The following is a 16317-nucleotide window of genomic DNA, read 5'->3' as shown; positions in this document are numbered from 1 at the left end:
CCAGCTCGCGCCGCTCTCTGCTGAGAAAAGACCGTTGGCGTCGAGGTAAGTTCTTAAATATCAATCACTTACCTTCCCAACCAGCTCTGCGCTCCAACTTCACTTCCGCCCAGCTCGCGCCGCTGTCTGCTGTTAGTCCATATTAGTCCATATTTTTCCAAATGTGTATTAATTTTGTAGGAGATTATTGGCCCCGGTATTAGCTTGACTGCATTGTAGTTATTGGGTTTACACCTCTCTTTCTTTTAAAGAAGATGTAATATTTGCAGTTGTCCAACCCACTAACACTATTCCCCTATGCAAGGAAGATTAGTAGATTGCAGCCACAGCCTCTCTACCTTCCACCTTTGATTCCATCAGTGGTCTAAGATACACAGCAATTCAACTCAACAACTTTTCTGCTTAGTGGCCTCTCAACCTTTTAAGTACATCCTCTGTTTTTAATGCAACCACCATATGCTACCACCACCTCTTATGTTACTTACATTCTCTATACTAGTGAAAAGAAGTGCAGAGTACTCCTCAATGATTCAGCAATGCTCTCTGTGTCAACAAGATTTTTTTTAGTCTCTAATTGGCCTCAACCCCATCGAACTACCAATTCAAACATTGCAAAAATTGCATATTTTATTTGAAATTAAAAATATGTAATGGATTTTTGGACTGCTGTGTTGTAGGGAATTAATTGATGTCATTTTTTAATATATTGAAGCAAAAGTGATTACTGGTTGGTTAAAAAGAGCATGTAACGTTTGGAGAAATTGGATTTGGTATTTTTGTGCGACCATCTGGTTGGAAACAAATAGATTTTGGATTGGTTTTATGTAGCAAGTTGCCATAAAACTGAAAGACAAGAATAGTGATACTTAGACTTCCAAAAGGCTGTAAGCTGATCTAGATCATTCTGTGCCTCACGCTGTCAAGAGAGAGTGAGAATGGAGAGGTGATAGGAGATAAAAAGGAAATGGCAGATGAAATCAGCAAATGGTTTGCTATACTATGGAGGATAGAAAAAAACATCCTAAGAAAAGTTGTGGAAGTGATAGAGGAATTACAATCACCGGGGAAACAGTGGTGGAGCTGGAAACTGACAAGTCGCTAGGTTCAAATGGAATTCATCCTATAGTCTTACCAGAGGTTGCTTTTGAGGTAGGAGATTTGTTGGTTGTTCAAAATTTGATAGATTCAAGGAAGATTCCATCAGACTGGAAAATAGCAAATATAATCCTTCATTTCAAGGAGGGAAAGAGGCAGATAACCGGAAACTTGCAGACTACTTTATCTGTCAGGAGGAAGGTTTTAGTATCCATCATTAAGGTGGTTATGTTTAGGGAAAGTCAGCATGTTTTTGTGAAAGGGAAATGATGTAACCAGTTTATTTGAGTACTTTTTATGACTGTAAATTTCCAAGGGTAGATGGATCTGGATATTCCGATGCGTGGTTCACAAAAATTATTTAGTGAGGCAAGAAGTTTAGAAGGCTAATGGAATTCTATACATTAATTTGAAACAAACTAAAAATAAAAGTCAGAATGTTATACTTCACATTTCTAAGGTGTTGAGCCATGTCTGCCACACGACAGTTTTGATTTCTTTAAGGAAGGATATAAACACATTGGAGGTAGTTTAGAGGAGGTTTATTAGAAAGAGCAGGTTGCCTTCTGAGGAAATTTTGTACAGCCTAGGCTTATTTTCTCTGGAGTTTGGAAGAGAAAGGGGTGTCTTGATTAAATTATATAAGATCTTGTCTGCTGTTCCCAAGATTGTGGAAACTCTTTTGGGTGAGTCCAGAGCCAGGAGTCACTGTTTTAAAATTAAAAAGGTGATCCCTAAGACAGAGATGAGTTTTTTTTTCCCCTCACAGTATTGAGAAACTTAGAACACTCTGCCTCAGAAAGTGATGGAAGCAGGGTCATTGAGTATTTTAAGGTATCGATAAGTTGACATTTGTTAGAGGAATCAAAGGTTAGCGGGAGTAAACAGGAATGTGGAGTGTGAACCAAGAATCGATCAACTATGATCTTGTTGAATGGCACAGCATGCTCAAGAAACCAAATGGCCAACCTCTGCTCCCAGGTGAAATATCCCCCTTGAGACCATTGAACGTGATATTTGACAAAACAAAAACTTGAATGATGGAATAGAATTCAGCATTCTAGAAAATTTGTTTGAATTCAGTAAAATAGAAATAAATTGAATTTATTGAATTGCCATGAAGATCTGATTTTGATGTCATAGCCTTTTATTTCAGTTCTTACAAATTGACAGCTTTTTTTGTCTGTTTGTGTTGCCATATTTTTTAAATTGTCAACATTTCCAAATTTTACTGGTTGTTTCACATGACTTTGCACAATTTTCAAAAAGGGCAGAAAATAATGTCCCCTATATTTTCATTCGCTTTGAAAGCACTTTGCTATCTGGGTCAGCTACAAGTGATCTCTTTTGCCTGCCAACTCAACTATAAGCATTACCAGTTAAGGGACAGCAGATGTTTTAAAGGATTATACATCATGCACTTGTGTGTTTTCCTGTTGAAGTATGTTTGTCCTGGCCTCAAACTTAAATATCCATCTTTCTTCATGATACCTTTGAGAAGCAAGGTAAACAAAATTCTTGGCTGCCACTAGTTCCTGTATCAATTTATCACCGATGGAGATGACCAGCTCTGGTGTTACTAACTTTGTAATATATTAACAGCTGCTCTGAAATTCCAAGTCTAACTTTACACACTACACAAGCTACATCATATATATTACAGATTTGCTGGCAATAAACTAAAAATGTCAGTTGAATTATTTGGGAAGCGGTAATGTGGCAAATCACATTGCTTCCTGTATAGTTAAATGGAATAATACACCGAAACTCAAGTTTCCATTTTGGCTAGGTCTCCATAATGCTGTAACTTTTTGTGTACACTACTTTTGTAAAGCTGAAAATTACCACTTTCCCCAAATTTTAATGTTCCATCCTCAATGTGCAAGGTTCTGGGAAGCAAGTTTGTTTATCTGAAATAATTTCAGTTGTGTTGTGTTGCTCTTATGGGGCCTTGGGGTAGATTTGCCAAGTCTGCACTTAGAACAGGCAAAATCCTGTCACCAGTATTCCAATTTCAATTGAATATTTTGGTACTTGAAGTACAACAATTCTTGCTTAAAATTGGACAGGCAGTGACAGAAGAGATAGGAAAATGGGAGTGTCAGATACAGTTTTGTTTCCCCAAATCAAACTTCATTTTGTCCATGTCGGCCTATTGTCAACTGGAGTCCTTTCCATCAAGCATATGCAAATTATAGCAAGGTAGAGATTCACCTTTATATCAATCCTTATTTCTATCTCTCCATGGAGCCATTTGGTATGCAGTAGTAATCGGTTTAGTTTGTTGTGGTTCTGTTCGCCGAGCTGGGAATTTGTGTTGCAGACGTTTCGTCCCCTGTCTAGGTGACATCCTCAGTGCTTGGGAGCATTCTGTGAAGCGCTTCTTTGATGTTACCTCCGGCATTTATAGTGGTTTGTCTCTGCCGCTTCCAGTTGTCAGTTCCAGCTGTCCGCTGCAGTGGCCGGTATATTGGGTCCAGGTCGATGTGTTTGTTGATAGAATCTGTGGATGAGTGCCATGCCTCTAGGAATTCCCTGGCTGTTCTCCATTTGGCTTGTCCTATAATAGTAGTGTTGTCCCAGTCGAACTCATGTTGCTTGTCATCTGCGTGTGTGGCTACTAAGGATAGCTGGTCGTTTCGTTTCGTGGCGAGTTGGTGTTCATGCATACGGATCGTTAGCTGTCTTCCTGTTTGTCCTATGTAGAGTTTTGTGCAGCCCTTGCATCGGATTTTGTACACTGTTGGTTTTGCTCATGCTGGGTATTGGGTCCTTTGTCCTGGTGAGTTGTTGTCTGAGAGTGGCTATTGGTTTGTGTGCTGTTATGAGTCCTAGTGGTCGTAGTAGTTTGGCTGTCAGTTCAGAAATGTTCTTGATGTATGGTACATCAAGAGAACAGAACAGCCAGGGAATTCCTAGAGGCATGGCACTCATCCACAGATTCTATCAACAAACACATCGACCTGGACCCAATATACCGACCACTGCAGCGGACAGCTGGAACTGACAACCGGAAGCGGCAGAGACAAACCACTATAAATGTCAGAGGAAAATGTTGGGAAGCGCTCCACAGGAAGCTCCCAAGCACTGAGGATGTCATCTAGACGGGACGAAACGTCTGCAACACAAATTCCCAGCTCGGCGAACAGAACCACAACAACGAGCACCCGAGCTACAAATCTTCTCACAAACATTGGTTTAGTTTAGCTGCGCCAATGACCTGGTAAACAGAAACGCAATGAGAGGAGCAAGCAGAGGCTTCCACTCCTTCAAAACTTGACTTCATCCATTAATTTTTGTAGAAATTGATCTCTGCTAAAGCCTACGAAACTCCTGTTTCTCCATGCATCAGTGTTCTTATTCCTTTTTTAAAGCCTTCTGCCATCTTTCTTGTTGCTGCAATGATATCTGCTGCAATGCCTCCACAACTTGCTCTTTGGTCACAGTGAGCTGTCTGTTGATACATGAGTGGCTGTCTTGTGTAGCCAATGGATGCCAACTGAGGAAATTGAGTCACGATTAGATTGTTGGGAAGAAAAGCTCACCTGTTAAACTGCCCTACTTTTGTAAGAATTCTGGCTTTTTAAGTAAATGTGTGTTAAATGTTACAGTTGGCTTAAGTGGAAAATATTGCTGGATCCCTACTCATTTGCTGTAATCAGTGACGTTTGCAGAAAGCTACACATTGAACAATGTAGATAGTAAAACCTGTAAGTGTGATACATTTGTTAAGAGTAAAGAATGGACCTGTGATGTTGTAACTATTGAAATTTCTTAATAGTGTTCAATTGCTTCGATATAGTGTGTAAAATAAATGAAATTAAACAATTTATCAGTTTTGCAAGACTATGTGAACTTAGAATGTCAATGTTCAAACAATGGCCGGATTTTCTGTCAAAGGCAAAGAAATGGCTTTCACAGTTTGTTTCACTTCTATAGCATCTCGGGGCATTTCCCAGGTTTACCAGCCGAGGTTCTGTACTAGTCCCGTATCTGGATCCATGCAGTACCCCCAACAGGATATCCAGGGATTCTGCACAGGGCATATTGCAATGAGACTCTTAAACAATCAGCTTCAAAGATTCTCAGAGACATGGACTGCAACTGAAGCATTAGCGAGTATAAATTACCTTTTTGTTAATTGCACAGGAAATACAATAATCATTGAAACATCCAAATGGAACTAAAAGAGATAAATAACAGACAAACTTAAAATAATTTTCATTAAAATTACTTAACAAAAATGAGCAGCAGCATCCTGCGAAAGAAGGACTAAAACATGACATGGAGGCAAGAGCTGTTGTTTGTAATTATTATCCTTTTAAAAATTCAGTTCTGAATGCACAACCCTAACATTTTCAACAGCTTTTAATGCAGACCTAATGGATAATTAGTATGTTTTCAATGCCAACCCTACAGGCAAGGTCTGCAACAGAGCACCCTGTGATTGAATAGCCACATTATTGCACATGCATGGATCCCAGAAGTTGCCATCATATTTATTCTTTGAGGAGAAAGTGAGGTCTGCAGATGCTGGAGATCAGAGATGGAAATGTGTTGCTGGAAAAGCGCAGCAGGTCAGGCAGCATCTAGGGAACAGGAGAACTTCCCTCATTCCTGAAGAAGGGCTAATGCCCGAAACGTCGATTCTCCTGTTCCCTAGATGCTGCCTGACCTGCTGCGCTTTTCCAGCAACACATTTCCATCATATTTATTCTGTCATAATGATAAGTGCCATTCACCTCGCCATTATTATTACAGCAAAATCCGTGCCATTGAATGCCTTTATTAATTTCCTAAGCAACCTCCTTCACTGCAAATTGCAATCCCTATCACTATTTTTATAAAACATCATTTTCTTCACAGGTAGTGGAGTCTCCTACTTTGGATTGAATTTCTTAACCTTCATCATCCTCTTCAATAACCTCATTCCAATCAGTCTATTAGTTACATTAGAGGTTGTAAAGTTTATCCAAGCATTCTTCATTAACTGGGTAGGTATAAGGTTTATTTTTTCTTTAAAATTTGAGACTGAGAAAAGATCTATCTACGTCAAAAGCTTTGCAGCTGCATGCATTTTCTCCAAGTTATATTTAATGTAACTCCTGCATGTTTCCCTCAGACTTTATCCAGCATATTTGGCTATAAGATAAAATGTGTCCACTAATTTTGTTTGTTTGCTTCTGCTGGAGTCCTTCAGTTTCCAACTCTTGAGATTTTCGGCATTGTGACATGTTTACAGTGCTCCCATGCTTTGAAATTGACCCCATTTTCGTCTTGGCTTTATTTGTATCCACTGAATGTTTTGGGGAAAATCATTATTTGTGCGGTTGCCTAATTGGATTTTTGCTACATTGCAATATTTTAAGTTTTTTTTAATTATTAGTTTTAAAAGCAAAAATTATACTACAGATTGCATATGGTAACTAATGGTCATGCACATGAAGAATGGTGTGAGTAGAGTACCAAGATGTGCATAATGGTGTGATGAGTGTAAAATATGGAGAGAGATAATATTCATCAGCATTCACTTCTGGTTTGAACTGTTCATAGTTTCCTTAGATTTTGTTAGGTCTTATAGAAAACAAAAAGTCCTCCAAAACATTTATAAACTCTAAGCAGTAAATTGAAGAGCTGTTGTGCATTGTTGTGACATGAGAGACTTTATATAATTGTAATCTTTTGCCCTTCCTCCTCATTGTAAAAGTGTGATTTAAAATGACATTAGGAATCCCTGACAGCAGCTAAGGACAATTTAATTGTGGCAATTCACAAATGATTGCAAATGGTCAGAACAGTATGTGTTTTACTTCTCCTAACCAGGATATGGACATGATATATCAACCAACAAATACTCCTGCCATGGCCCGAACATCCAACCTAAATGAAGAATTAGGACAGGTAATTGTACACTTGAAAAACTATTTTATGTACTTTTGAAACTATTCAACTATGTCTTATCCGAGGCACATAGTTAAAACTGACTGAATTTCTTGTTCTCCAAGTATGCTGGTGATGCCCAGTTTGACCCCACTACTATCGCTGTGAACCCCATCGTTGCCTTTGTGGTAGCCTACTCATCCATTACTGGATGAAATACAATTTCTTCCAGTTTGACATTGAAAAGGTTGAAGCTGTAGTCTTTGCAAGTTCTACTACAGCCCTTTGCACGTCATCCATGCATTTTGTTGCCACTAATCAAATCCTTTTCCCCAAATGCTACCTCAGACTGAACCAAGCTTTCCCAGCATTGGTACCTCATCTAAACCTGAGCTGTGTTTCAGCTCCATATTATTTCTAACATAAAGATGACATAATTCCATCATCATAACACTTCCTGAACTGTTTCCTGTCTTCCATATACGTATATGCCATCAGTCATGTCTTCAGATTCTACTTTTCCAATGACTTCCTGGCTCTCTGACCTACGTTGGCTCATTTCAATATCCCTTCTTAATATCTCCTGTGGGTTATTGACAATTTTCATACAATCACACTTGCATGAAGTACTCTGGGACTTTCTTTAACCAATTATGGAAATGCAAGTTGTGATGCGAGACAGATGAAAACCAATAGTTGAATTTCAAAACCAAAAGAACTGCAGATCCTATAAATCAGAAACAAAAACCAAAATTGCTGGAAAAGCTCAGTAGGTCTGCCAGCATCTATGGAGAGAAATCAGAATTAACACTTCGTGCCCGGTGACCCTTCCTCAGAACTGTTGTTCTGAGGAAGGGTCACTCGACCTGAAATGTTAACAGTTGAATTTCAACTTTCTTTCAAGTTTGTCACAAAATAATGCAGGTGTGAATTGGATGGTCCTGAACTTTATCGAAATTACTTCATTTTGTAAGATATATTTACCATCTCATTTCTGAGCACTTGGGACTGTCTCATCAAGTAATTGAAGTCTCTATTCAATACCAACCATTAACTTTTACTGTATTGATATTAACTCGCATAGTTTTACTTCATCAATAAAACATTGATTCATGTTTTAACAGGTGAAATATATATTCTCAGATAAGACTGGAACTTTAACCTGCAATATTATGGAGTTTAAGAAGTGTACAGTTGCAGGGATTGCTTATGGGTAAGTGTCTTTATCTTTGTTTTGTAGATTTTTCTGAATAACATATAAACTTTAACATAACTAATTTTGACACCTCAGTAATTTTAAATATTGTTTTACCTGGCAGCAAGCTCCTCCCAGTCATTAAAGTTGATGCTGTTGTGTTTCAAGAAGAGCTTCAGAGTGTCTTTGAAGGGTAATGTGGAGGTGCCGGTATTGGACTGGGGTGGACAAAGTTAAAAGTCACACAACATCAGTTTATAGTCCATAACCTAATAGGCTACAAACTGGTGTTGTGTGATTTTTATCTTTGAAGAGTGTTTTTGTCTTCTGCTAGAACACTGGTCACTTTGAGTGTTGACAAAGTAGAATACTGCACAGGTGTGTTTTTCAGCCATCCAGAAATGTAGTGTCTGTCAAATTTGAGTCTGCCTGAATACTTGTGGAGCTAGATTCAAATAGACCATCTGACGAAGGATTACTGGATCTGAAATATTAACTCTACTTTCTCTCCATTGATTCTGCCAAACCTGCTGAGTTTTTTTCCAGCAATTTGTTTTTGTTTTTGTTTTTGTTTCTAATTTTAAGCATCCACAGTTCTTTAATTTGTTTAACATTTGCTCAGTGTCTTCTCCTTCAATGTGAAGGATGCAGCAGAGGCAATTTTTAGTGCTTTTATGTGTCACTGGTACACAGTCCCATGTCTTGTTGCAATACAGGAACATGGTGACGACAACTGTTCTGTACACGATTACTTTTGCTGATTTACGGAAGTTGTTACCAAACATACTGCCATAGTTTTAAAAGGCTGAACTGGCATGATTGATTCAGTTTTGGGCCTCTTCCTTTTGAGGGAGATGATTGTGAAGTGCTCAACATATTCCACAGTTTTTCCTTCAACAAATATGGAAGGCAGAATATTTGCCTGACCAGGTCTGGATTTATGTGCCAATTTGTTTTTAGCAAATGTCCAGATCAGGATGAGTTTTTTGATTGCAAATCAGGAGACCCAGGTAATATTCTGGGGCCCCAGGTTTAAATCACATCATGGCAGATGGTGGAATTTGAACTGAATAAAATTCTGGAATTAAGAGATTAATGATAGCCATAAATCATTGTCAACTGCAGGAAAAACCCATTTGGTTCACTAATATCCTCTAGGAAAGGATACTCCCATCCTTACCTGGTCTGGCCTACATGTGACTGCAGACTTTAGACCCACAGCAATGTGGTTGCCTCTGGGTAATTATGGATGAGCAATAAATGCTGACCTAGCCAGCGATTCCTCATTCCGTGATTTAATTTTTTTTGAAAAAAATTACTTTTGTGACTTCTCCTTGGTTTTCAACTGGATTTTACTGTAAATAATATTAATTAATATCAACGTGTAATTGAGAGAAGTAGCCCAGAGCACTGGGTTTATATCGATGACACCACCTACACCTCCAAATCAAATATCTTGAGTAGAAGATCTGAAACATACTTTCAAAATCCAAATCGGTGTCAAATAAAAGGTATATACATACTAATCAGAAGGAGGAGGCCATTCAGTATCTGCGTGGGTTTCCTCCGGGTGCTCCGGTTTCCTCCCACAGTCCAAAGATGTGCAGGTCAGGTGAATTGGCCATGCTAAATTGCCCGTAGTGTTAGGTAAGGGGTAAATGTAGGGGTATGGGTGGGTTGCGCTTCGGCGGGTCGGTGTGGACTTGTTGGGCCGAAAGGCCTGTTTCCACACTGTAATGTAATCTAATCTAATAATCTAAAATCTAATCTAATTAATGATCCAGCAATAATACCGCTAGGCCATCGCCTCCCAAAATGGAGCTTTACAATAACCAAGGAGTTCCTTTTGTAATGTGATTTGCCTCAATCATGATCCATGTTAGAAAAGTGCCAAATGAAAAGAGAGTGAAGCTGTTGATATATGAACAATTTATTCAGTTTGTTCACAGCTTGCAATGATGTGACCTTGTTAAAAGCATTGAAAAATGTCAGTAGTTGGCTCTGGATAAGCTCAGTAATCTTCTTCCATTTGGCATTCTGTCTTCAAACAGATATCATCCATGTTGTCAGTGCAATCGAACATAATTTCAGGGCATTTTCCCAGACCACCATTGTGGCTTCAGCTAGGGAGACCAGCAGGGAAGCTGCAACATTCTTTGGGTGCTTTAGCGTCATGTACCTCCTCAGTTGATGAACTTTCTGCCTAAATTTACACAGTTCACTTTAATGAAATTTCTATGCCAATTAACTGCAAGAGAGCATATGGCGACTCATAATTGGATTGGTTAGCCTTATCCTGCTCCTCTTCATTTGCAACATCTTTCGCAGTCATAGCTCACTTGAACCCAATGTAGTGGAAACAATTTGTGCTTTCGTCATCATTTTACTTGCCTCCTCCATCATGAACAGGGCCTTTGGAAGATTTGAGGTGTACTCTTGCTTCTTATCAATAGCTTTGATAACCTGAGAGATCAGTTGCTGTTTGTAGTGGGGTTTCATGTTCTTAAATATCCTCTGATCCGTTGGCTGGTCCTTGACTGAGTTATTGGAGGCAAGAGCATCAGTTTGATGCTATTGAGGCCTCTGTGGTTGGGGTGGTGGGGCAGTTAACTGTAATGATGCTGACCTTCCTTCTCTATTCCACAATTCAAAAAAGTGCTGGAGGGCATCCAGTTGGTTTTGTTAGCCCCTACTGTATGGATGGTGCTTTGATATTTGCAAAACAATGCGGCTTCTTGGAATTTCCTATCAGCTTTTCATTGGTACAGGCCATTGCAGTGATACATTCCCTGCTTCACTGTCCACTATTATATAATTCACACTTAATATACAAGTGTGACCTGGCAAAAAACAGTAAAAACAATCAGGTTTCATCTGTGTTAAGTATGTCTTGATGGATATTTATTCTGGACATGAGTGAGACCATTTTGAAGCCAAGCAGCTGCCTTTACTGCCATAACTTCTGTACCTTTACCACTTGTCACATGCAAGATGATGCTGTGTTTTGTATTAAATCAATTCATCCATCATGGCAAGTGAGTTTCTTGTGTCCCAGCCTCTTTGCCAGTGTGACTACCTTTCCTGCAGGATTGGACTGGAGATGTGAATGCTCTCTGCTTTGGCTGCCTCGAACCACACCAGCAGAAGCTTCTTCAATATCTGCATAGGTAGCCATACTCATCCTTTCCTTTTTTTGAAGAGCATGTCAATTTGCATAACTATTCTGAAATGTTTCCATTATCTTTCAGAATGGTTGACAAATTTGGTGGAATCTCAGATTCCTTTGCATCCCTGCTTGTGCTATTTTTCCTTTTCTTACGTGTTTACAGAAGCTCATAAAAATCTTTGTATTCTGTTTTCTCCCTCTATCCAGTTTTTGTTCACCCTTTGGTATCTTAAACCCTCCTAATCCTCAGCCTTATTACCCACACTAATACTTTAAGCCTCTACTTTAATCCGTCCTTAATCACTCCAGCTAGTCATGAATGAATCACTTCCTTCACTCCCATCTAGAGCTGCTATTAATATTACCATAATGTGAATCTGTTTACACTTGTGAAAATGTATTTGACTAATCACCAAGGGTGATTCACAATCATTGCTTTTAATCTAGTCTCCCAATCTACTTGCCTCGGTTGACCCTTGTATCTATGTAGTTAGTTTTATTTTTTTTTAATCGCTTACTCAAACGTTTGAATGTAGCTGCCAGATGTAATATGAAATTACCATATTATGATCACACCTTCCCAGAGGATTACTTACTTTCAGGTTACTAATAAAACCTGTCTTATTCACAAAACATGGCCTCAAATAGCATCTTTCCTGATTTCCTGAATATAGTATTCTTAAAATGGATTCCATGAATTCAACCTTTAAGCAATTTTGCTGATTCAGTTTGTCCAGTCTACATGAGCAAGATGCCCCCATGATTCTTGCATTTCCTTTGTTACAGGCTTCTTTTATCTTATGTTTAATATTCTGGGATTGACATTGAAGCCACGGGCAGACCCGTACATGAATATAATGGGGACGTTATGTCTCGAACTTTGAGCTCTCAAAGCTATTTTTGTTTGGAACTTATTCAAGCTATGTTACAGGCACTAAAGAAAATGAGTGCTGCAGAAATATTCCAAACCCTAAACAAATCTTTCTCTGGTTACCCAATGTTTCTGGTCAGCTTGGTTTGAAGGACAGGTGGAAGGATTTTGTGACATGAAGACGCTGTGAAATGCTTCCTGTCATTTAGGCTCAATGGAGTTATTTCTGCATGAGTGGCTTCATGCTGACCTCATCCATGCAGGATGCTTTATTGGGCCATGTGGAATCTTGCAGAAATGGACTGTTCATTTCTTTTGCAGTTATTGACAAATTGTTAAAACATCATAGACTTCTGAGAAATATGTCATTAATTCACAGAATTCCAAGCTCAGGGAGCTGGACTACTTCCCCCTAGGATTGAATAAGTTATTTTAAGTTGAACTTTTGATTCAGTCCTTGTGATAATGTTTGTCAGTGAGTCAAGATTTCTGATGCATTTAAAGTATGCAAATTTAAAAGTATTTCCTCCAGCTCTCATCTTTTGCATTTCCTTGGTGAGAAATAAAGAGGTGGCATCTCTATATAAAGGCAACATTCAGCTGTGGAGAACTTGTGATTAATTCTTGGTCCTCATGACCAGATTTACTCAGATACCTGACAAACCTAAAATAGGTAGGCACTCCAGAAGAGAGACTATCATCTCTGCCATTCTTTAGCAGGATCACTGCCAAACATCACTCTTTGTTACTCTCAGCTCTCAATGGCTAACTGCTATGGAACTGAAAAGAAATAAAAATGTAACACAAGATTTGGGAATAGTCCAATACCACCAAAATTAACAAACTGTAATGACAGTTAAACTTTGAGCCTTGAAAATGTAAAGACTGTATAATAATGAATATGTTCTTCTGCTATTCTTTCAATTGTTTGGGTGTAGTTTTATACTTGGAATGATTGATTGTAAAAGGTATCTCAATTCGGCTGTTGGGTATGATGGCTACAGCAACTATAATCTTTAGGATGCATTCCAGCAAATCACAAGTTTATTTCAGCCTCTCCGCTCTCATGTATAGCCTCTAGCAGAAGATAAGTCATGGGAGCACTATCATCTCTGAGTAACGTGCTACTCTGCCGTGGCTATATATTGAACCTTTGTTGCAGGGTCGAAGTCATAAAATCAGCTACTAAAGGTCATAATGAGAACATCACCATAATGACAGCAATAATTCAAGCAAGGAGCCTACCACCACTTCAGAGGACTGGTGAAGGACAGTAAATGTAGCTTTTCCAATGCTGTCCATATCCAAGAACAGATATTATTAAAACTCTGGTATTTGCTTTGTTTCTACTGGGTAGAACAAAGTAAATGTGTGAACAGTAGCAGACATTCTTTTTAGTCATGTTGTATTGAATACTAACTTTTCTCCAGATATGTAACACTGAATTTCCCATTCTTTGGTTTTTAGTCCAGACCTCTGGATTGCTAAAATTTTAAAATGCCAAAACATTTCCCTGTTAGTGATTCCTCAGAAGTGGAAGAAAATGTTTGCCATCCTTATGTTTGGAACACATTTTTGTTCTATGGATATCACCAAGGAGGTGACAGTTTTCAGAAATGTAAATAAATGGTTTGCTTTATTGCAGTGAGTCAGGAGTTATGGATTAAAAGTACATTTTGGTTTTGCTAGAGCCATCAAAATAATTGCACCTTTTAAAAAAAAAAGTACAACAGACCCCATGCTTTCTTTAAGTATTACGTTCAGAAACATTTGCTAAGGATTCTAGCATGTCAAGCTGACTGTGCTGTCCAGTTCCATTTTCTGGTATGACTGATGCCCACAAAATCAAGATGTATATGATGGGTAAATAAATGGAAGAGTGCTAAATTACTTTTGTTTATATCTGGTCTTTCTCATCCTTTCCATGGTATTTATTCTTGAAGTACATAGTTCTTGTTCTTGAGTTCCTCTCAGTTCTGAGTATTTCAGCAAAAATTTCTTGTTGGAATCCCCCTCCCACATATGTGGTGAAGCTTTTGAAGTGAAAGAATTTAGGATCAAAACCAATTGGGAAATTTGTATGGCACTCATTTCTGTTGTTGGATTCAAGATAATGTTGAAAGATAGGTTGAGAATTATTCCTGTAGAAAGTTGAAGGGAAACCATACAACTTTTCTTCAAGAAAGAGAGCTGCCAGTTAATTAGCTAGAATTTTCTGCATCTCGAGTGCACTAGACACGAAACTCTCAATGTTTATAGAACTTTGAAGTAAATATGATCTGTCTTATTTTTTTAAAGAAACACTCTGTCAATGGTGCATCCACACTTCAAATTGTTTTTCAGAAATTTGTTTTCAGTCTAGACTTGCAGTCCTTTTTAAAAACAACACTTTCAAACAACACTTTTATAGTTCATTACAGAGTATTGATTTTTTGCGAAAATTGAATTATTGTAGTCATTGGAATAGATATTCAGATAGTAAAATCTTTTGTGCTTCCTGGCAATGGATTTTCTTTTGTCTAACACTGATACCTCATGATATCGTGCCTTGCTATTCAAAGTACTTTTACAGCATATGATTTGTATCATCTTAAAGATAGACTGTGAACTGGTGAAACATCTCCAATAGATTTTTCATTTTATTCTTTTTCACTCAAGGAAAGGTGAATCATCAAATGGCGAAAATGCATTTCACGATCCTTCTCTACTGGAAAATCTTCAAGGCAATCATGTAAGTAATGCACTATTGTTTTGGGGTTTTTTTTGAGAGATGATCATCCTAATCTATGTTTTATGTATACTTAAGCATATAATGAAGTGAGTTTAATAAAAGCAGGGTTAAGGGATGGGTCTGGATGGGATGTTCTTCGGAGGGTTGGTGTGGACCTGATGGGCAGAATGGCCTGAGTCCACACTGTTGGGATTCTTAAAAAAAGGAGCAAAGTAATAGTTTAATGTCTGCTCCATATCATCTATTATGAAAGAATCTCGTTATCCCTTAGCAGGGATGAGCAACTTCTTCCTAATTCTTGGTTGAAAAGGTGTACTTGATTAACTCCTTACTATCTCAATACATGATAACATCCTTCCTATTTATTCACCCTGGTGTTAAAAAAAGATAGAGGGACTAGATTTTGATTCATCCATCTAATTCAGGTCACCAACCAAACCAGTCAAACAAGACTGAGACATTGTAACTTTAGTTTGGGTAAATGTGTTGCCTTGAGCTCAGTGCTCTAACCTTATGGTTGCTGTTGTACATTCTAATCGAAATGAATGCAGAACTGAGTTTGGCTACAAATTAAAATGAAAACTTGATTATGTGAACTACAATGTTGCAATAAACATGGGAGGGAAACAGGCTACCTGGGAGTACTTCATCCAATCCCTACAGTCCCCACCCTATCCCTGTAACCCATGGCTAATCCACCTAGCCTGCATACTATCCCTAGATACTATTGGCAAATTAGCATGGCCAACCCACTTAATTTGCATATGTTTGGACTGTAGGAGAAAGCTAGAATACCCAGAGGAAACCCGCACAAACACGAGGAGAATGTGCAAACTCCACAAAGACAGTCACCTGAGTGTGGAATCGAACCCGGGTCCCTAATACCATGAGGCAGCAGTGCTAACCTCTGACCCAAAATGCCGCCCCACTTATTTTCACCTTTTCTTTGTCTGGTATCCAGTGGAACATGGGTGCAGGATTAGGCTATTCAACCCCCTCCCACTAGTCTGTTCTGTCATCAGATGAGATCATGGTTGATCTGTGGCCTAGCTCCTTTTCCTGCCTCTGGCGCAAATCTCTTAATACCTTTACTTAACAAAAATTGATCTTTCTCAGATTTAAAATTCACAACTGATCTGGCATCATCTACCATTTGTGGAAGAGAGTTATAAACACCTCAACCCTTTGTGTGTAGAAGCAATTCCTAATATCGTTCCTGGATGGTCTGGCCCTAATTTCTAGACTCTGCCCCCATGTTCTAGATAGACAGTTATTTTCTTGTCTGTGATACAGTGCATTAGGTTGTAAGCAAAGTAACCCCTGTGTATTCTTTATAGTGTACAACTGATGCATTAAAGTATGTAAGCACTTTAAGCTTT

The 16317-nt window shown here is 38.5% G+C and overlaps 1 protein-coding gene across 2 annotated transcripts in view; it reads left to right on the top strand.

The window, feature by feature from the left end:
- Nucleotides 1-16317, top strand: part of atp8a1 (ATPase phospholipid transporting 8A1) — a 360724-nt gene that overhangs the window by 148063 nt on the left and 196344 nt on the right. For both annotated transcript variants that reach the window (XM_043691994.2, XM_043691984.2), the window contains exons 12-15: nt 5962-6089; nt 6919-6996; nt 8100-8188; nt 14866-14938. In XM_043691994.2, the coding sequence (XP_043547929.1) occupies nt 5962-6089; nt 6919-6996; nt 8100-8188; nt 14866-14938 (368 nt within the window). The remainder of the gene's footprint in view (nt 1-5961; nt 6090-6918; nt 6997-8099; nt 8189-14865; nt 14939-16317) is intronic.

The sequence above is a fragment of the Chiloscyllium plagiosum genome, unplaced genomic scaffold (genome assembly GCF_037043375.1).
Source record: "Chiloscyllium plagiosum isolate Xiang-an unplaced genomic scaffold, Cpla_swu_hap1 HiC_scaffold_1, whole genome shotgun sequence".
Lineage (NCBI taxonomy): Eukaryota > Metazoa > Chordata > Chondrichthyes > Orectolobiformes > Hemiscylliidae > Chiloscyllium > Chiloscyllium plagiosum.
This window is presented reverse-complemented; position numbering and strand designations above follow the sequence as displayed.